Source organism: Doryrhamphus excisus, linkage group LG10 (genome assembly GCF_037039965.1).
Source record: "Doryrhamphus excisus strain RoL-2023G ecotype Guam linkage group LG10, RoL_Dexc_Guam_v1.1, whole genome shotgun sequence".
NCBI classification, from domain to species: domain Eukaryota; kingdom Metazoa; phylum Chordata; class Actinopteri; order Syngnathiformes; family Syngnathidae; genus Doryrhamphus; species Doryrhamphus excisus.
The window spans coordinates 1422638-1444870 of record NC_136366.1 but is presented as its reverse complement, the minus strand read 5'-3'; the positions used below and the strand labels follow the sequence as shown (position 1 = coordinate 1444870).

General features: G+C 38.1%; 1 protein-coding gene across 2 annotated transcripts in view; it reads left to right on the top strand.

Moving 5' to 3' along the window:
• inpp5a (inositol polyphosphate-5-phosphatase A) overlaps positions 1-22233 on the top strand; it is a 160837-nt gene that overhangs the window by 10908 nt on the left and 127696 nt on the right. For both annotated transcript variants that reach the window (XM_058049722.2, XM_058049729.2), the window contains exons 2-4: positions 7791-7832; positions 18693-18793; positions 18903-18990. In XM_058049722.2, coding sequence (XP_057905705.2) covers positions 7791-7832; positions 18693-18793; positions 18903-18990 — 231 coding nt within the window. The remainder of the gene's footprint in view (positions 1-7790; positions 7833-18692; positions 18794-18902; positions 18991-22233) is intronic.

The following is a 22233-nucleotide window of genomic DNA, read 5'->3' as shown; positions in this document are numbered from 1 at the left end:
TCCGGATTGGTCGCCAGCCAATCGCAGTGGTCTTCATATATTATATTATATTATATTATATTGTATTAAACTTCATAGACAAACAACCATTCACACTCACATTCATATCTGTGAACAATTTGGAGTCGCCAATTAACCTAGCATGTTTTTGGAATGTGGGAGGAACCCGGAGAAAACCCACATGCAAACTCGGCACAGAGATGTCCAAGGGTGGAATCGAACTTGGGACTCCTGGCTGCGAGGCCTGCACACTACCCACTTCTTCTACCATGCAGCCTAAAATGATAAACAATCCATGGTACTGTAACAAATTAGTTTTTCTGGCGAAAGATGAGAGGTCTAATATTTCTTTTAGTAGGTATATGTTTTTATGTTTAGCCATAGAACATAATGTTCTGTGTGCCTTGAAAAATCAGTCCAAATTGTCAAAAATGGTTGGTACTAAGAGGGGTACTAATGAGTTAATGTACTATGAAAGTCATGGTCAGTAGCAGTCTTATTGACTACTGTATGGAAGTATTGCTCGAGAGCACAGTGGACTAGCTGTGCATCTGAAGGAGTATGATGTCTGTGTTGAGTAACACATGGCAGAGGTGTGAGTGGGAGAGCTCACACTATTCAGATACTATTGCACTGACTTTTCAATCCTACTGTGTGTTGCACAACAAACACAGTTTTACTGTTTAGATCATTTACAGTACATATCGTTTGATCTCATCTGTAAAATCGTCTAATGCTTAGATATGAAATCCATCAAATAGCATAAGTATGAGGCACACTCACAAACCATCCATTGGTCCATTTCCAAGGTGTCTTGTTTTTATTTTTAAATATTAGTGTGCACTTGAGTCTTCCACCCGAGAGAACAAAGCTTTCAACCCACACAGCTTTGTTGTGGCTGTTTGTTATTTCATTCTAAAGACGTTAAATCTGCACGGATCCCAACTGATTGCTGTGTTGATTCACACTAAAAGGCGTAAAACTGTTTGTGTGAAGTACTTTACTGCCACATTGACTCACTGATGCCTTTTCTTCACGACGCACACAGCGAGTGAAGCATCGTGCATTGCCGTTTTTCCACGGTGTTCAAACTCATTCAAAGAACAATGTGTCGAAAAACAGAGCTTTCTCTGACAAAGTTGCAAAGTTGCTTTTCAATTCTGTAGCCTACAGTTTAAGTTTTGCGGAAAATATTTGTTATGTTTATATACATTTTAATCCAGGGGTGTCTACATTTTTCCCACAGAGGACCGCATACAGAAAAACGAAGCTGTGTCGTGACCATATTGATATATTTTGTGCTTAGTTCATGAGATGAGAAGATAAATGAGATCGGGTCAACGAGACAAGATAAAAAAATAAAATTACAATTACACTCTGCACTCTGTGTGTACGCTACTGGACCCGCCTCTGCCCACCAAGACAAAGCGACTATATGAATTATGTGCAATGTGCTGATTTGGTTAGAATAAATTTCGGTTGGAACAGATTACCCCGTGGAACAGATTAATGACGCTAATCGAGATTCCACTGTATCGGTATTCGTGTAGACCTGGCCTAAGATGCTAAAACCAATCCAACATATAGGTTAATATATGCTAAGCTAAAATAATATTACAAAAAAACCATTGTATTTAAGTTAAACAGAACAGAATCTGCATGTTATTAATCCTGGGTTAACTCAGAACTTTGTTCATCTTTAGAAAATCTCAGAAGTCGCCCTCATACCTTAGCAGTACAGCCATAATTTCAAGTGTCAGTAGGTCTTCACAACTGCGTTAGAACGTGACAATTTTGTTGATATTGCTATTCGGTTTGTCATTTTATAACAAACGGATCAATCATTCCTGTTACAAATACTGACCTGTCATAGACAGCCCACCAACCAATCATCATATTCCTCTGCTGATCCACCAGCTGGCCTCATTTCTTAATTCCCTCCATCAGTCCGTGTCTTGTCCTGCCAATCTTAGTAGAGTATTTAGGTAGCTACCTACTCTTCTGAAAGCAATGACCTTGTTTCAAAAAGTCTGTCGGCATTCACAACATGCAGTCCGTAGATGTTGATCCCATGGCTACTGGTGAGGCCGTAAAGGAAACACATTAGTTTTATTGTTCCATCCGAGACACAACTTGTCAATTCAATGAAATTGCGCTTGAAGATATGATTGAAGGGCGTTATTTAATAATATTGATGGTGACTTTCAAGAAGGCGGGGCCAGATTTAGTTGATTGAAATAAATTATTTTCACAATGCAACTTCTTCCTCAGAATTTAAGATAATAGGGACTTAGTCCATCCTTTGCAGTTACGATCACTGTGGTTGCAACTAATGATTATTTTCTTTGTTGGTGTAATGGACCGAAACGATAAGAACCTGAGTGTGCATCGTCACTCTTTGACAAGGAAAATAGGAAAACATCCGACTAAAGAAATTACGGGATAAATGTAAAAATTATTGAATACCAAAATAGTTTAGTGGGTTTATTGGATGATCGATTATCATTGATTAATTGTATATAACATTATAACAACATTACACTATAACATCTTGGAGTGCGTCACTGATGTTGGGCAGCAGAATAGTTCCCCCAATTGCTCCCATAGATTTAACAACACGGACAAAACAGTTTGCATTATGCAAACCAGCTGGTCTGTCATGGCCGATAAAAGCATTTATATCAAGATCATTGAAAGAGACGCCAATATGAATATGCAGAAGGTTTTTATTATCAGAATATTGCGCCGTTTGGCAGTTTTCCACTGTGGTCCATGCCGCTGTTCCATTAAAAATGATATAGATCCATACTTATCCTTTTCCATAAATGATATGTATGACTTCCTGACACAAACCAGTCATAATCAGAAAATGTGCGATCATTTAATTGAAAGACTGCCACAGAGAAAACGGGGCATAGTTTAATTACAGAATGAGAAAGATTCAAAAATTCATTCATGTGGTTGTCATGTGTTCCTAGTCCTTTTGTGTTTCTAGTCCAGTCCTTGGATGTGATTTCACACCAAACCAAATTTAGTTGGCCTGCTTTCATACACAACTGGGTCAGGCGATGCTTCCTACCAATCAATGATAAATGCCTCACTCGGGAGTCAAAAAGCAGGTCTTTGCTATTCAAGGACAAATGTTACGTATGTAGTACTTTATGTGACATTAAATACATCTGTGTAATATGAATCCCAATACTGTACCAACAATACAGTCAATTTAGATGTGTAAAAAGCAAATACTGATCAGGGTTCTACAAAAAAATGGTAAACATACAGTATGTAAATATTGAATATCCTTACTTAACAAGCTACATCACATACAAACACTGAAATATCTTTAGCTTGACAGCCCCTTCCTGTCAGCCATGATGAGTTTTTGCTAGTTTTTCTAGCGTTGAACATGTTGTGTGTGTGAATCCCAGAGGATTGTGACAGTAGCGGTTCTGGTCACCAGGGAGATGGAGTGCCGATGGCTATTTAAAGGGTCACTAACATGATTTTTAAACTTTCCTTAAATTTGTTCTGTATTGTTTGTAATTATGTTCTATGTTAGTTTTTGAAAGCGAATGTTAAATTAGTAAAACTTGTACGTGGCGGCCACCATTTTGGGTCTGAGCTTCTTAGACAAGCAGGACTGTAAACAAATGCTAGCTTGTCGACTACTGTAAGTTTTGTTTTTTTTTCTCCAAAAGACAAAGCTTTAAGACAGGGATCTCAAAGTCAATTTACTTGGGGGCCACTGGAGCTAGGGTCTGGGTGAGGCTGGGCCGCATCAGGTTTTCAAAAAAAAAAAAAAAAAAACACTTTTTCAGTGTTTGATCTCAGTCTTGGATGATGAGAGAAAAAGCAAAACAGGCGGGCTCGTTCGCTTGCGTATCGCGTCAATTGTGTGCGGTGTGCACACAGCTTTAAGCTGTCATTTCTGGGTTCATGAAACCATATGGCATCCATATCAAACTAGGCGGGGGCCTCAAACTAGCATCCTGCGGGCCGCATCTGGCCCGCGGGCCGCGAGTTTGAGACCCCTGCTTTAAGACGACAATGAACGAAGCAAGTACGATGGCCACCCGCCATGGCAGAGGAAGGTGCTTGGTAAGAAAATAGGCTACTTCAAGACATCTCTCAATGGTACGTAGCTTTAGCATTTTAGCATTGTAGCCTTCTACAGCATCGGTAATGGTGGCCACTAATTGTGGTATAATATTGTTACTTACTGCTTGCTCTTCTGACTCTACCACATGACCGAGTAACGTTGAAAAGTCGTCGGGCTTCAGCAAGTTTGTCGGCTAGTCCAGCTGCATAGCGGCACGTGTTCACAAAACAGTCCGACGTGAAACGGCGTTGACGGACTTAAAATGCAGAAGTAGCAGACCGCCGTTCCACAAGCTCTTGGACGTGACTGAGACAGAGTTGACTTCTTCTGCCCACAAAAACAAGATCGCGCAGGATATCATGATATTTTCATGTCATTACGTCACTGAATCGCTTAATCGCAACACAATCCAAACAAGACTGTTTTTACTTTATACAGTTGCCATCGGATGGCGTTTTATACACAACAGGTACAAAAGACTAGTGTGGTATAAGAGACAATTAACATCGATTTTCACCAAAATCCATGCAGCATCGCTTATTTCCTGATGCTGCCTTTTATGTAGGCCATCAAGTCAGGGACGTTAAAAAGAGAGGAGGCGGAGAGAACTAGGCGACTGAGCGCACCAGAGGAGGAAGCGGAGGTATATACGGTGACGAGGCTGGGGACAGTATAGGTTTATTTTTATGTCTGGGCCCACTCTCTAATTAACTGCAAATTAAATTCTAATAAGCTCTGGCTGGTGCGCAGTGCTACAGGTAAAGCTCTCCGAGGACTCCGTGCCTACCGGTCTTCTCTGAGCCTCCCTGGCAAGGTCAACATCTAGTCCCCAGAACGACAGCCCACCACAGCTGGGTCAGACTTCATTTGAGCACTTTGGAAGTGACGGAAAATCATCTGCAGTAGCTTTTTTTTCTTTCCACTCTCACGTCCATGTTGACGTGATCTGGGATACATATTGCCCAGATGGTCAAAGACCTGTTTATAAGACTGACTGTCACCAGTGTGGTTTTATGGTCTCATTGCTATAGTCACCCATCTGGGTTGCTTTCTTGATCCGCACGCATCATGCGGTGACTTAGCGCTGACTTACATCCTTGACTTTGATAATAATAATAATACAATCTTTTTATACAGAAATCCACGGTCAGGTGGTTATTCTCTCATTCTACCTTTTCCGTTGCTCTCCATGTGTGTCTCGGTCTCTCCCTCATTTTCTCTTCCTCTGTTCATGTGACTAATGACAAGGTCCAGCGCTCATGTCCTTATATAGACCGATGTGCTGTCGGATCTGGCTGAAGCTGGGCCGATGGTGCATGCACGCACAAACAGACCTCCTAAGTCTCGAGACATTTTTGTTGCCGTGCCCTCTGAAAATGTCCACATATCAGGGATAAAATGCAAGACGCCTTTATTAATGTTGGTGTAGCCCAAGTGGTGATGTGCTGATTTTAGTTGAACCGGGCTCCAGTTGTTAGAGCACATTGGGCCCTAACTCAAGATTTACATTCACTTTTCCTTTCATTTTCACTGTATTACTAATAAATACTTCAACAATCTTTTGTAGCTACACTGTTTCTGTCCCTAGCTTCTGGAAGGCCTCTTTGGTGGCATCATAAACACCTTATGAAATCACATCACGTGATTTGCATCTGTTGACTGTTGTGCACGATCATTTCTTACTCCTTCAATATTTACTTTTAGATCTGCATATACCGGCCTGTCATCACAGTAGTATTTACAGTATTACAGTAATATTTGCTGCCACAAATAGACTGATATTTTTGCCATCCATTGTTGTTTCTAAATGCCGATGATGTGTGTGAATGCACAATGGTGAGCATTGATGATGTTATTATGTCTCTGTCGAGTGGTAGCATTTGTATTTTGTTCGGTGTCACGTTTATTCATGTGATAATCTTCTCTCCGGGCTGCAGGATTGTAGCAATGGTGCTTTTATTGTGATGTTTTGTGAGCTACTTTATGAGACGGAATGTAATAGCGAAGGTCTTTTATTGTGAAAGCCAGTCATTGTCATCTTTCCTTTAAGTTAAGCTTTGGTTTATACACTATATAAAATGAATAAGTAGCATTACATCACAACATGGGATTCATTATGACTCCAGCACCACCCTCCTTATCTTCTTGTTCTTTGGTGTTTCTCTCCTTTCTTCTTTATTTGGAGTCCATTTTTATTGCTTTGCGGATGACACCCAGCTCTACTGCTCAAACAAACCCGATTCTTTCCAGCCATGTTCCTCCTGGCTCACCTCAAGTTTGCTCAAACTGTACAGTGAAAAATGGTCCAGAATTCAGGTGCCCACGTTATCGCCAGAACCCCTTCATCCCCCCCCTATCCTGCGGCAGCTTCACTGGTTACTCATCAAGTCCAGAACTTAATTAAAAATTGCTAAAAACCTGCTGATTTGGCCTCATCAAATATGATGACATTACAACTATCACATCAGTACCATCAGGAGAACCAGTGTATAGAGCCAAGGAAGCCGTCTGCATGAGGTGTACTGTATTCAGGTACATGCTCCGAGCAGCCGGTGTGACGCCACACGGGTCTCTGACAAACCTTGTGCATGTTTCAAACTGCGGGACAACACGCCCCAGTCGTCATAGCGATGCTGGCATTTCAGGTTTTTTGATAGGGTGGATATTTGTTTACAGGTGAGCTCGGGAAATTTAGAAAGGCACTTGATTTGCTCACCTGAAAAAAGAAAAATGTCACTTTTGACACAAATTTACCGTTGCCAAAAATATCTAAACAACTAAATAACACACAAAAATGGTTGTTTTACATGAAAATGATTTTTTTTACAAAAGTAACACCATAAAGTATTGACAGTTTTCCCTAGTAAATTCCACGGAGATTATTTTCCAATGGCGACAACGTGAAACCTTAACACAGCATACGCGAGGCAGCCATCACGTCCAAGTATACTCTTACTTCAAAGCAAGTACTATATCTCCACCCTTAAACATCCATTTACCTTCTATCTTATACAACCTTTGTGAGCCGTCTGTTTAGACGTTTGTACTTTAGCTTTATTTCATCTTTACCGAGCGCCCGATTCAGATTATTCCAAAAGATGTAACATGACTCTACTACTTGAGCCAATGTTGACACAAGCAAATAATCACACTATTTATTTCACAGTAAAGATAATGGGATATCCTGGGTGGGCTTTTTGCTGGGGTGACGTCCAAGTTTATTGCTACTACTTTATTAAATGTCGTAGTTACCAACACAGCATTGTATGATTTTAATGGACGTGACATTTTAGGACACGCATACTCATACTCATGCATGCTCATCAGACCTAGTTATCGACATAAGGAGATCTCTCCTTAAATGGTAGACTGCCCAGGGCCCTGTCTCTTTTCCCGCGGAAATGAAGTCCAGGTCTCAGAATAGCCTTTTAAAGTGGAGGGGGGGGAGGGAATGATGATACAGGCACAGCAAAATAAGGTAAAATAGATGGCAGGAGAGAGGTTGATGATGCCCTAACTTGTGTAGTGACCCTTAAAAATGGCAGTAACCATAGCAGGACAGTATATTCTAATTTCAGAAACTGTTTGGGTCAGTCTACTCATTTTATTGCGCTAATAAGTTGCAGGAAAAGCATCAGTACATACAAGGTGATATTATCCATCACTAACAACTTGTCTTTTCTCATTGCAGCCTGAAAATCTACAGAAAACGTGGCTGAGGGAGTTATACCAGGTATGTATGTCTGGCCTTGATTATGTTAGATTTTTTTTGTCTGACAAGCCATAAAATCATGTTTGGCAATGGAGAGGAATGGTTAGCTTCATGTTAGTTTCAGGTCTGTGCAAGTATTTTGTGTTTCTGGACTTGGCTGAAATTTATTGTAAAATCAGAGATTTTGAAAGGCAAGTTATAGTAAAAACAATAAAATGGAGAACATTATGCTTATTTTTCGACCCTTTGTATTGACTTGTGGTCTCCTATAGAGCCGCTACACACAATAACCCGCACAGAAATTTTAAAAAAATTTTGCAGAATCTGTGTGTCATGTTCTCCCCGTGCATGCGTGGGTTTTATCCTGGTACTCCGGTTTCCTCCCACATTCCAAAAACATGCTAGGTTAATTGGCGACTCCAAATTGTCCATAGGTATGAATGTGAGTGTGAATGCTTGGGATAGGCTCCAGCATACCAAAATGGATGGACTTGCTTCATGACAGAAATTTTGAGCTGTCACAAAAGCAAAAAAAAATTTGTTTCAAAGTGAAAGCTATGCTTGAAATAAATATTTTCACAAAAAGCTGGGTTTCTCCCGTGTCTAGTTGGGAACTAATATTTTCCTGAAACTTACCTATGTTCTCCTGCTGATTACTAAAGAACGGAAGACGGCAGTCTAATCTTTCTTTTGGTCGGTTCAATGTTTATTTAACTGTGGAACCCAATATTTTGTGTGCCTTGAAAGATCAGTCAATATCATCTGAGGGCCCGATACTGAAGGGGTTGTCCTTCGAAAAGTGGACTGAATGAGTTAATAAACCGAGGCTAATTTTATACATACATTTTTTACCTAAACAAGGTTCTACTGTACCACACATACATGCTAAACCACAGACATGTTCACTAACTCACTTGCTTCTTACTATCTGTACATGTTGCCATTATTTTCCGTCTTACCTGAGTTGTTCATTTGGAGTAGAACAAGGATGGAATACCCATTTCATTTATACCATGACCTCTTCTGGATGGTCTTGAACCGATTGATTTGATGCGCACCCACGTCCAGTCACTATGTTCACACCTTAGCAAACAAAGGGCACTAAGCGTCAAAATGAACTCCAGTTAACAACTAAATATGTAGATTGTGATATTGTATGAACAAGCATGCTCTGTGTTCCTACAGCTTCAGGTGCTGTCATGGGACTGTTAGCACACCAAAGGCCTCAGTCCAAGAGACCTTAGATTCGAACGTTCTTCTGAGTAAAGTGAAGCTTTTGTCAAAGATAACCTCAGAAGAATGCTATTTTTTTTTATAGCATACGTGTGAATGTTATTCAATATTTTCCGAATCAAACTGGCATGGAAGAATATTTGGCCAATTCACAGTCAATTCCCTTATTGAGAGTTTGCAGGCGCCATGTTGATATCTCACATCTGGATACAAACTTGTGACTAACCGCAACTCGTTCCACTGGATACAAATCAATGTTGTGTTGAATGATTATGGGGATAAGTTTTTAATCTAGGTGCTGCAATATTTACATATTTATGCTAATTAGGCTTGGGCGATATGGACCTGATCATGTATCACAATATGATGATATAGAACAATGTAAAATTTTAATTTAGCCAAGTTTTGTATACAAAGAGTCCTGCTGCATGTTTAGGCAGGGTTTTTTTTTTTATGTCTTTTTCAAAACCGGATGTGCTGTTTTTGACGTGGGTTTGGATATGTATGTCAACAGCACTGTGTCCAGGGCAGGGTTAGTTTCTATGTAGGAGGATTATTTGTCTGTGCCCAATAAAACTAAGCCAAACTGATTTGTGTTTCCATTAACCGTTTAAACATTTAAGTTGTGCACCCAAACCTTTGCGTTGGTTTGACCGAGACCAAACCATTCGCTCTAAGCTTCGCAGAGACTACCACGACTTTACATTGTAACACTTTTAACAAATTTTAACACTTTAGGTTTTAACACTTGACACAGAGGACCAGGACATGCTGAAACATGAAAGGATGCAAGATATGCTATGATGTTATATACAGTAAACCTCGGATATATCGGACTCGGATATATCGGAAATTCGCTCACAATGGACAGATAAAAAATAACTGATTTTTCTGTAATGCATTTCCAATAAAAATTCATTGCATATATCGGATTTTTTATAACGGATTTCGCCTATTTCGGACAAAATCTCCAGTCCCGTTCCAATGCATTTCTATTAAATTTCCCTCGCATATATCGGATGGCCGCTATACGACGTCATTTGCAGCGTTGCCAGGGCCTAGCTTAATTAACAATTTGTTATGCTCAGAGTCCAATAAAGTTAAATTCTCATTACCTTACGCCTCTTTTCATTGCCCAGTCCAGGTACATTGGAAACATAGTCAAGGAAGTACCTTTTTATAACGGATAAAATCCGATTTACGCATATACCGGATATAAATCCGATATATGCGTAAAACGGACATTTTCCGGTATACGCATAAAACGGATTTCGCTGATATCGGGCAAAACCAGTGGGAACAATTGAATCCGATATATCCGAGGTTTACTGTATTATATAAAAAAATCCTGCATCTTAAGATATAGGCGAAAAAGTGTATTATTAGTACAAACTTCAGTCTTTTTTTTCCAATTTTTGCAGTTGTATTTTTCCATCCATACATTTTCTATGCTGCTTAACCTCACTAGGTTGGCTGGGATGTGTTGGAGCCTACCCCAGCTGACTTTGGGCGAGAGGTGGGGTACACTTTGGGCACTCACATTCATACCTATGGACAATTTGGAGTCGCCAATTAACCTAGCATGTTTTTGGAATGTGGGAGGAAATGGGAATACCCGGAGAAAAGCCACGCATGCACGGGGAGAACATGCAAACTCCACACAGAAATGGCCGAGCGCTAATGTGTACAGTTGTAGTATTTTATGAGTGTCCTATTCAAACAAGACACCTGTATTTAATGTGCTTTGTAAATAAAGTACAATTTAAATGTTGGCAGTCACATAAAAACACAAATTGATCTACTGAAACTCTAAAATGACGTTATTTTCCCTCAAACTACAACATTATTTCCATACTTCCACATTGAGCACCATAACCATTATTATTGTTCACATAGAAATAATAATATTGACGCTTTCAGAAACACCCAAAAGTGTCATCGTGTAGTAAGTTCTATGCTTTCATAAAGACCTCACTGATTGGGAAAGACAGTATTCCAGACTCACCCTGAACACACACTGCGCTTGACTGACGTCAGTCTGTTTTGCCTTAAGTGTCTATACAAGAATACCGTCTCTCGCATATCCAAATATTGCCAGAGGGAAATAAATGATAAATATACATGTGATCTAAAACATATTGACACAATCAGGTGACCATTTTTTTTTTTTTTTAACCAGTACTACATACTGAGTTACATATCGGATTACTCATATAAAGTCACATGACATCATTTAAATTGAACTCCAGTCGGGATTTGGTTTTGACATGCAGATTGTTTTTAGTTTTCAAGATTATTACATTGCCATAACATCAGATGCATGTCAAGCTACCATTATGTCGTTCTGAGGAGAAGCCCTCAAGCCACCAGAACATTTAGAACATTTAGATTGACTTCTGGAAGAGCTTCAATATTTACTAACTGCAATAATTTTAGTCAAATATTGGTGAATAATGACCAGAAAGTGAAAAATAAATATGAAGTAAATTATCACTTATCATGAAAGAATGAGGCTGCACGGTGTCCTAGTGGTTAGCGCGCAGGCTACACAGATAGGAGGCAGAGAGTTCGATTCCACCCTCGGGCATCTCTGTGTCTCTGCGTGGGTTTTCTCCGGGTACTTCGTTTTCCTCCCACATTCCAAAAACATGCTAGGTTAATTAGCGACTCCAAATTGTCCATAGGTATGTGAGTGTGAATGGTTGTTTGTCTATATATGCCCTGTGATTGGCTGGACACCAGTCCAGGGTGTACCCTGCCTCTCACCCAAAGACAGCTGGGATAGGCTCCAGCATGCCTCGTCTTTGCCGTTTTTTATGTAAATGTTTATTTCTTTTGGTGTTTTCCTGATTTCGGAGTCGCCACAGCAGATCTTTTGATCCGCATAGGCACTTTATATTCCGGATGTCATTCCTGACGAATACCATAGTACAGGTATAAAATAATAATTCACTTTTGTTAAAAAAAAAAAAAAGTGAGTTTAGACAAAATCAAAGCCGATTATTAGTGTCAAGTTTTATTAAAATAAATACTTAACACAAGGATTGACATTTTAAAGCTTCATGCAAGATGCAAATCTTATCCAAAAATAGGCGCTAAAATAAAGTTGGGCAAAAAAGAATCACATATAATCTTACCTAATAAAACAGTTTAGAGGACATTTTTAAATGTCAGCAACTCAAAAAATACAATTGCCCGTGTACGACTTCTTTGTACATTTGTAGTTGAGCTCGTCGTGGTGAATAATTGTGACTGCAAACTGATTAGGAAAAGTGCAAATTCAGCGATTTTTTTTTTTTTTTTTTTTTTTTTTTTTTTTTTTTTTTTTACAAAAGAATGTCAAACGATTGAACTCGTACTGAAAATCCATTCATAATACACTACTTCTTCTTCTTAATTTATTTCAGACATGCATACTATGGTACATTAATGTATCTCACATATACACCTACAATACAATACACTTACAATATCGATTTATATATATATATATATATATATACCATATTTTCCGGACTATAAGTGACACTTTTTTCATAGGTTGGCTGTTCCTGCGACTTATACTCCAGAGCGACTTATGTATGTAAAATTAATTACCCGCAAAAAATGTGACTTATGTATGTTTTTTTTCTACCTATTTATGAATTTTTGGCCTTGTGCGACTTATACTCTGGAGCGACTTATACTGTAGTCCAGAAAATACAGTATATGTATACACACACATATACATACATAGACAACACCTCATTACTACAAATGTCTACATCCAATGTCCAATATCCACATCACTTTCTAACCTCCTTTATGTACAGTAGTACAATGTCGTGTTACTGGTGCTGCAAAAGAAATACTATGCTACGTTTCACGAGGGTGCAACTACATTTATTGGCAAACATTTACACCATAAAGTTGCTGACTAACAGGAGCTTAGGTAGACCTTTTTAGTATTTTTGTCGTTGTAATACTTCCTGATGTAAGGATGCACAGTAAAAGAAGAGCAAAGTGTAATTACTTCTCACACCAGCGTGCCAAAACATGTTCCCCGCTTGGTTCCCTCCCGCTTCTAAAGCCAGTGTGTTGAAACACGACTTCCACATCTTACCGTACAACTTGTGTTTGCATAGCAGGAGAGAGAGGGAGCGAGATGCATGCGGGGGAGCGTGAGGGTGTGGCCTGTGTGAACCAGGCCGCCCTGTATGCCAGCTCTGTGCCGCTGCCAGCTGACGTCATGGAAAAAAGTGTCAGAGTCTGAACTTGTGAGTGGAGGCCAGGAACAAGCATCGGTGACATCTCAAGTTCACTAAAATCAGTCACGCCTTGCTAAATCACGCATGCATAATACGCTGATTGGGAAGCAAAACTGCATGATGATGATGATGATGATGATGACGGCTGGATGCGGCTGACAGACGCCGACCTGGTGACCTTTAAGGACAGGCAGGTTCATTTAGTATGTGTCCTGTGATGTTCCTCTGCAACATCCTAGAAAATAAACAAGCTGTTAAAGTCAGCTTTATCAACTTGTAACAAAGGTCAGCGTGCCACCTTGTTCAAGCCTCTGCCCCCCCCGCCCCCCCACACACCTTCATATACTTTAGTCTGGCTACACGCCCACATGTATAAACTCTAAGGGAATTCCTCTGAGAAATGGAATCAATCATTTCACGACACACCTTGATCGCCGATCAATGCCACTTGTGCGGCGGCTGCAGCATTTCTGCAACATCCAACCAACATCTCGCCACTATTCCTTTAACGTTGTGATGCAGAAGAGATTGTTTAGATTCATTATTGTGTATCATTTATGGCTTTAATGGTGTAGTGGAACATACCAAATAACGGCTGCCTGGTGGAACTCTATTTTATCATCTAAAGTCAGACCCGTTTAAGTGGAACCAGCTTGTGTCGAGTCTTAACTGATGAATTAATCTGAAGCTTGTTTAAATTAATTGAGTAATTGGTTTGGCCCATCGAAGGCCAAGCAAGTATGAATCAAATTGCAGCAATTAATCGATGAATTCATGTTTAATCGATTACCAGTTAATCAAATTAATCAATTAACCAACCAATTAATGAACAACAATGTTGATAATTAATTAATCGTCTTTTCATTTACCGTATTTTCCGGACTATAAGTCGCACTTTTTTTTCATAGGTTGGCGGTTCCTGCGACTTATACTCCAGAGCGACTTATAAATGTTAAAAAATGTAATAAAATGTAATTAAAAAAATGTAACAAATTTAAAATGTTACATAAACACTGGACACCTTTTCTGTTTATTTTTGTTTATTTTTTTTGTAGCTGTTTATTTTTTGTGTTAGCATATCTTACACTTTTCTCTAGTCTTTTATTCTTTTATTAATGTTAGAACTTGCCTTCCAAGATGACATAATGTCTGTTTTGGTCAAGTAGTTTGTAAAATAAATTAAAATCAAAAAAATAAAATAAAATAAAAAAATGTGACTTATACTGCAGTGCGACTTATGTATGTTTTTTCTACCTAATTATGCATTTTTGGCCTTGTGCGACTTATACTCCGGAGCGACTTATAGTCCAGAAAATATGGTAAGTATGTAAATATCCTAATTTCCTTTGTCATCCACAAAAGAAGAGCTATTATCTTTGTATTTTAACCAAAACAAGATATTGAAACATTTCAATGATGGATATTTCTGTCTCTGTTTGCTTAATTTGGTCCATCTATAAATCTTTACTCCCTAAATTGAAACAGCAAGCTTCAGATTAATCGACTAAGAAAAAGATTACGACTGTGTTTTTGTATTATTGAACATTATTTAAAAAAAAAACAAACTGGTGTTTGTGCAGTTATTTGCTGTGTTATTTGAAATCTTCTATTTCTGAATAAAAGGGTGGAAATTGAACACTAATTGAACGCTTACTTCAAGTGATCATTATTTGCAGCCCTAAACCAATCCAATATCAGAAAAGAGTGGTGTATATTTGAAAGGTTTTACCGTGGGCCTCCGATACACTGGCTTTGGGTAAATGGGGATCCAATGGGGATCCAATGGGGATCCGGCACTGGTGTGGCGGTGTAAATACCCATTTGCATTGCACCGCACTCTTGAATAGTCACACAGCTACATTTGCATTGGAAAATTGTCTGCACCATCATAGTGGTTTTGTCCAGCCCCCACATCCAGCCTTGTGACTTGTAAACTGAGAACTAAAAGAGAGATGTTTTGAAGGTCGTTATATCGTTATCTGACGCGGTGTCGTTTGGCACGTCCGCATTTACACGTCAGATTTATTATTTTGTAGAAAGAAGCGTGATACACAAAGCTTACATTGGAACATCAGGTGATGTCCATCTCATGCCAGACTGGATCATTGAGAATGGCGATCAAGTCTGGTGCTTGTGTGTCTCGCTGCTCACCTGGTGAGAATACAGTATAGAATACAACATACCATCACAACGTCTTATGAACGCCTTATATTCAGATTTTAGTTCATATCCTTAACTTAGGCCACCGATATTTACAGTTAGCTTAAATATTCATATGTTTTGACGACAAATAGGATGTATTCAACCACAAAACAGCTTGATTTATTACTATATACAAGGATGCTAAATTGCTAAATACAAGGATGAAGAGTCTTGAACCAGTCATGATGTGCTATATATATCACTATATTGACACTTACTATGGTACCCATTATGGCATTGGATGCTCATATCACCTTAAAAAAAATTAAAAAAAATAAAATAAAATAAAATTAAAATAAATAAAATAAAAAATAAATAAAATGAAAATAAATAAAATAAAAAATAATAAAATAAATTACAAAAAAAACTATATTAGGAAAGCAGGAAGTGAACAAATGTAACAATTGTAATCTGATGCATGTTCAAATGAAATAAAACCATTACCATTACCATATATTTTTGAAAAAAAAACAACAAAAAAACGTGATGGAGTGAAGCTGTGAAATTCAAGTACCGCCACAATTACCATCCACATTTATTTGTGCCTCATTGCCACAAATAAATGTATGGGAAACACTATAAATATATACTGTACAGAGTTAAAAATAACCCAACTTGAATCCATCTGATGGGTTACTATACCACCAGTCCAACATCTAACATTGTTGTTGGTCCTTTTTAACCCAACTTATGAGTTAAAATATTTCACCCAAATACTCGGTCAGTATTATTATATAATTAAAATTGTTGGTTGTTTCAACTCTGTATATTATTTACATATAATACCCGTTTCAACCACATATATTAAAATAATGTACTGTGTTTGTAAAAATATGCTACAACGGCATGTTATGAATAAGGTAACTACCGTATTTGATGATGTAGGTTTTGGAAGTGGACATAGCGGTTATTCTGACGTGGAAACGGCTGCTGTTTAAAGTGCGTGTTTGCCAAAGCTGTGCTAAATTTACGTCTCGGAAAGACAAACAAGCGCCGCCGAATAACACAAGTACACGCACACGCAAATCCACTCACACGGGACACATTCTATCTTGCTAATAGTTGCAATCTTGTCGAGAATCTGCCCTTTTCCACTCGGAGCTGATGGGTCCACCAATCTTTGCAAGTTTGAGCTGCTTTAGGCCCCCACTGGTTCTTGGGTCATTTGAGATAAGTGACAAGCCATAGGTTGATGGAAAATCCATACCGTTATTGCCATACATTACTTTTATTTGATTGGGCCTGCAGTGAGCATAATGCATCGCTGGGGTGGGCTGCTAGTCAAGTAACAGGGCCGGGTTAGAGCCCCGCCGACCATTTGTAGCTCCTGCAGCGCCCCCCCCTCCCATAATACTCATTGACACTGATGTATAGCTTCTGCCTGCCACCCATCGGGTGACCTTGTGAGTGCCCGAGCGCTGTAAATCACCCTTCGGTATCGATTTTCCATTAGAGGTCAGCCTGTCTGAACACCTCTGACAGGGTTATCACAAACACCTTGAAACATAAGGCGATCGGACTCGAGTGTTATCGCCGTGAGCGGATCTTCACCGCACAATGTGGACTAACCGAGTAAATCGCCTGTGAAGTGTTTGCAATGTCATTCGAAAAACAAGTTGCACAACCTGAATCGGCCGCATTCTGCTTCACATTGCCGCCATCTTTTTTTTTGCAGTTGCTGCAGTTGTTGGTATAGAGAGCCATTCGTCAGAACAAATATTGACGTGAGCGTCTGTCACACCCTCGTGTACATGAATGTAGCACTAGAGGCACATCCCTAAGTGACGCATAAGTCAAGGACCCGTGTTGTGCTTGTGGAACAAGCTTACTAAGTACATTTTGCTGCCGTTATTAAGGGACGTGGTTGTCTTGTATGTACACATCTGTTTTGTTAGTATAAACTTTAGCACAAAGGAGGTTATAAACCACAAAATAAATATAATGCATATTTTCATATTATTATCATAAATGTTTTTATTAATTGTATAATAAATAATAAATAATAAAAAAATATTACAAAAAAATACAAGTGCATTTGTTTTTGTATTTTATTATAATCACTTTTTTTCACTCTTTTAAAAAAAAAAACATTTTTCTTTTTTAATGAGCAGCCTGTCCTCTTGGTGGAGCCAAAGACTCAAACCTTGCGTGACGGAGGCTTTTTAAGCCATCCTGCATCCACCATACTTGAGCTATCATAGCTTCAAGAGTGGTTTTTGTAGTCGACCGATGTGGTGCACCATTTTCGCTACATTGCTGCAACATTATGTGCAAAAAAAAAAAAAAAAAAAAAATATATATATAGCCACACGTAACACATCAGTGCGAGATCAGTCGTGTGTGTGTGTGTGTTTGTTGAGGTTTGTGTCATAAAACATGTCAAACACTTCACATCTCATTAATAGAGCTGCAACAATTAATCGACAATATCCTGGTATTTGGTTTAATCATTGAAAAAAAATTACAAATTTGCAAATATCTTCCGATTTCAGCCTCTCAAATATGAATATTTGGTGAATTCCCTACATCGTTCCAGTTCAAAGTTGATGTGCTATATATATGACAATATTGACTGTTACTATGGTACCCATTATGGCATTGGATGCTCATATCACCTCGTATTTTGGTACAGGACAAAAAATAAAAAAATAAAAAAATTAGAAAAAATAAAAAATGTAAATAAATAAAATAAAAATTAATTAAATAAATTAAAAACAAACAAAACAAAAAAATCATAAACTATATTAGGACTACTTGTTTTGACTTGAATGTTTTTCTCTTCTCCCTTACAGACAGTTCATTCGCATAAGCCACATTTCTTAGCTGTGCACTGTCAAGAAGTGCACATTAGAGCAGACAAACGCCACATTCACACTGAATATTTTTTAATATTTTTTATATTATATTTTAATATTATTATTAAAATGGAATATTATTATGTGTACTTTATATGTATAAATAACAAAATATTCTCAAAGCTAAACATAAGCAGAAAAAATAATTATAAACCACAAAATAAATATAATGCACATTTTCATATTATTATCATAAATGTTTTTATTTGTATAATAAAAATATTAAAAAAAAAATACAAATGAATTTGTTTTTGTGTATGAATATTTGGTGAATTCCCTTAGCCGTTAGAGTTTAAAGTGCACTACTTTTTTTGACTTGAATGTTTTTCTTTTCTTCCTTCCAGACAGTTCAGTCGCATAAGCCACATTTCTTAGCTGTGCACTGTCAAGAAGTGGGTGGGAAGAACTACGAGGCGTCCATGTCACACGTGGATAGTTTTGTCAGGTAAGCGGAAGCGTGCAGCAGGGACCTTGTTGCTCTAATGGCTGATTTCACAGGACGGTCCTACTTGCGCCGGTTGCATCACAGGTGTGTGTCTGTGTGTTTTCACCAGAGAGCTGTTGTCCAGCGATGCTATGAAGGAGTACAGCAGAGCCCGCGTCTACCTCGATGAGAACTACAAGTCCCAGGAGCACTTCACTGTAAGTTATTTCATGGGCATACACATGCATACTTTGCTAGTTTTTGCCGCAGCTTTCAACTTCTAATGTGATAAATCATTTGTGGTTGAATTCCAATTTAAACACATTAATTCAATTTAATAAATTATACTGTTTTTTTTTTAAAAAATTATATCACCTGATAAAACTAACACTCTTAGTAACAGGTTGCAGTGTTGTCATCCAGTATGTAGTAATGTCATGTAACCACCAGATGGCAGTAGAGGTTTGGCAATATATTTAGCAAGCCTGCCTTGACCTTCTACATTGTTGCTTTTTATTTTCTGTCATAACCACTCCACTTTACACAAGAAATACTGCAATACTAGCAAAGGCAAAAACAAAACATTACTGACTTTCTGTCGCTACTGCTTAGGCATGCAATAAAAACTAGATCCTGGCATTTGGAAGTTATTTTACCACCAAGTATGTGTTGACTGTGAAGAAATAGTTATTTACTTATTTATTTTGTTGGGTTTGTTCCAAAATGCACTTCAGTTCATTCATTAGCCGATCGATATCGATTTGCTCAAATTGTATTGTAGACGTGTCGTCAAACATCGCTTGTCAAGATGAGTTTTGGATACATTATTCAAGTGTGTGTCGTGTGCGTTTTGTCAACTTATTTAATTTCCAGGACAATTTGCAGTTAGCTGGAATGTATGATTGGCGATTTATGTACATATTAATCAACATTAATCAACAAGATTACTGCCAGCGGCTAATTTTCATCTTTAGTCACTGAGGTCAAGATGATATTCAGTACAGTAAGAATAGCGCTTGATGTGAAATCAACTTCCAAAAAAGTAAAAGAATAGGCATAAATCGATGTACGCTTGGCAGACAACCCGCTGTTATTACATGTTTTGACATATTGAACATTATACACACTGACATACACAACAGCATTGTACCTGTGTGTGTATATATACACAAGATCATGACTTGTTTGACTTTTCCAAAATCACAGCCCAGTAAATAATCCCACACATTACAGCAGACAAACATCACATTCACACGGAATATTCCATCATATTTGACCAAAACTGTCAAAAAAAACTTGTAAAAAGAATAAAAAGTTACATGTACTTTATATGTATAAATAACAAAATATTCTCAAAGCAAAACATAAGCAGAAAAAATAATTTTAAACCACAAAATAAATATAATGCACATTTTCATATTATCATAAATGTTGTTATTAATTGTATAGTAAAAATATTTTAAAAAAATACAAATGCATTTTTTGTGTGTTTTATTATAATCACTTCAGTTTTTAATTTTTTTTAATTTTTTTAATTTTTTTTTTTTTTTTAATGAGCAGCCTGTCCTCTTGGTGGAGCCAAAGACTCAAACCTTGTGTGACGGAGGCTTTTTAAGCCATCCTGCATCCACCATACTTGAGCTATCATAGCTTCAAGAGCGGTTTTATAGTCTGTTACTTTTCCAGGTGCAGACGACCGATGTGGTGCACCATCTTCGCTACATTCCTGCAACATTATGTGCAAAAAAAAAAAATATATATATATATATAGCCACACGTAACACCTCAGTGATATGAAATCAGTGCGAGGTCACAGTCGTGTGTGTGTGTTTGTTGAGTTGTGTCCATCGTTGTTCCCCCAACCCGTTTTCAGCATTTCCACCACGCTCCAATGCATCTCCACAAATGCTCATAAATCACAGCAGCCGCCGACTCACGTATGCTCTTTAAAAGAATATTACAAACGCTGGCCTTTTGGAAATGTAATTATCTGCCGTTTCATATCTTGGCATTATGAGCTATGTATTTAATAGTGTTTGTGTATAGATTAACCTTTTTTGTTGTATTTCTATTCTCATCAAATAGAGATCACAGTTTGCGCTCGTCTTTGTGAATCCGTCTGCGGAAAGAGAAACATCTGCTGTCCTTTCTGTGATGTTCATGTTGAAATGTTGGCAACAGTAAATATGAAGAGACTCCTTGAGTCCGCCTCACGCCGGGCTTGCCATTTAGCTTTGATGACATCCCTCATATTTGTTTTCCCAATCTTCGATTTCTTTTCCCCGTGCTGCGGGGATAATTGTTTGTTGTCCACGCCACCTGTCAATTCTCAGATAATGTAAGTGGGAAGACTTTCCACGGCTCCGAGGCTTGTGTGTGTGTGTGTGTGTGTGTGTGTGTGTTGTGCTATGCATGTGGTTGCTTAGTGTCTCGGGAAGTGCAAGTGAATGGTCTGATTGAGTGGGAATATGGTAATGCAGGGGAGTGTATGTTAAAGTAAAGGTCAGCTTGTTTATTTGCACTGTGTGTGCGTGTGTGCAAGCAAGCTAGCGAGTGACTTCCGTATTATGGAAATACACATTTATTTGTGATGACTGTCTTATTTCTGTGGAAATTATACAAGATATTTTCTAAATATTATTTTTAACATCATAAGAACACACTCCTATTACTCAACATAGTAGACATAATGACAGGACCTGTGCTGACGTCAAAGGTTCAGAGTCGAGTTTAGGCTGGGTTGCAACAGACTCTTCTTTCATTGAGTCTGGTGCTTGTGTGTCTCCTGGTGACCGGTGTAGAATTCTGAATTCCTTACATTTGTATTTTAGTTAATGTAGCTTGAAAAATGTATGTAATTTAGGCCATAAATGTGTACGATTTGCTTAAAGATAGATATTTCTAAACAAATAATTGGCCACATTTAACCAACTCTTCTCTCATTGGGTCTGGTGCTTGTGTGTCTCCTGGTGACCGGCGTAGAATTTTGAATTCCTTACATTTGTATTTTAGTTAATGTAGCTTGAAAATGTATGTAATTTAGGCCATAAATGTGTACGATTTGTATAAAAATAGATATTTTAAAACAAATAATTGGCCACATTCAACCACAAAACATAAAAATGTATTAATTAATATGTTTTTGTAAAATGATGATGTCATGAAACCGCAAAATGTAATCGTTTATTAGCAAAGGTTTACTGCAGATGTCCGCTTTTAGCTGGTGATGCATTCCAGGGTCAGCAGAAAGTGGGGAAAAACCTATACAATAGACAAAAATGTCTATTTTTGACACAGGATGCCAAGCTGCTCGCTTTCTCCTCTGATTTTGGATCAACATTTGCACTTAAAGTCATAAGGTCTTCAATATGCCTCACACACTTGTTCAATGCATGTAAAGTCTAAAATGCAGTACTAAAGTACTCGCCACTAATTTACTAAATACTGTATAGGGAAGTTTC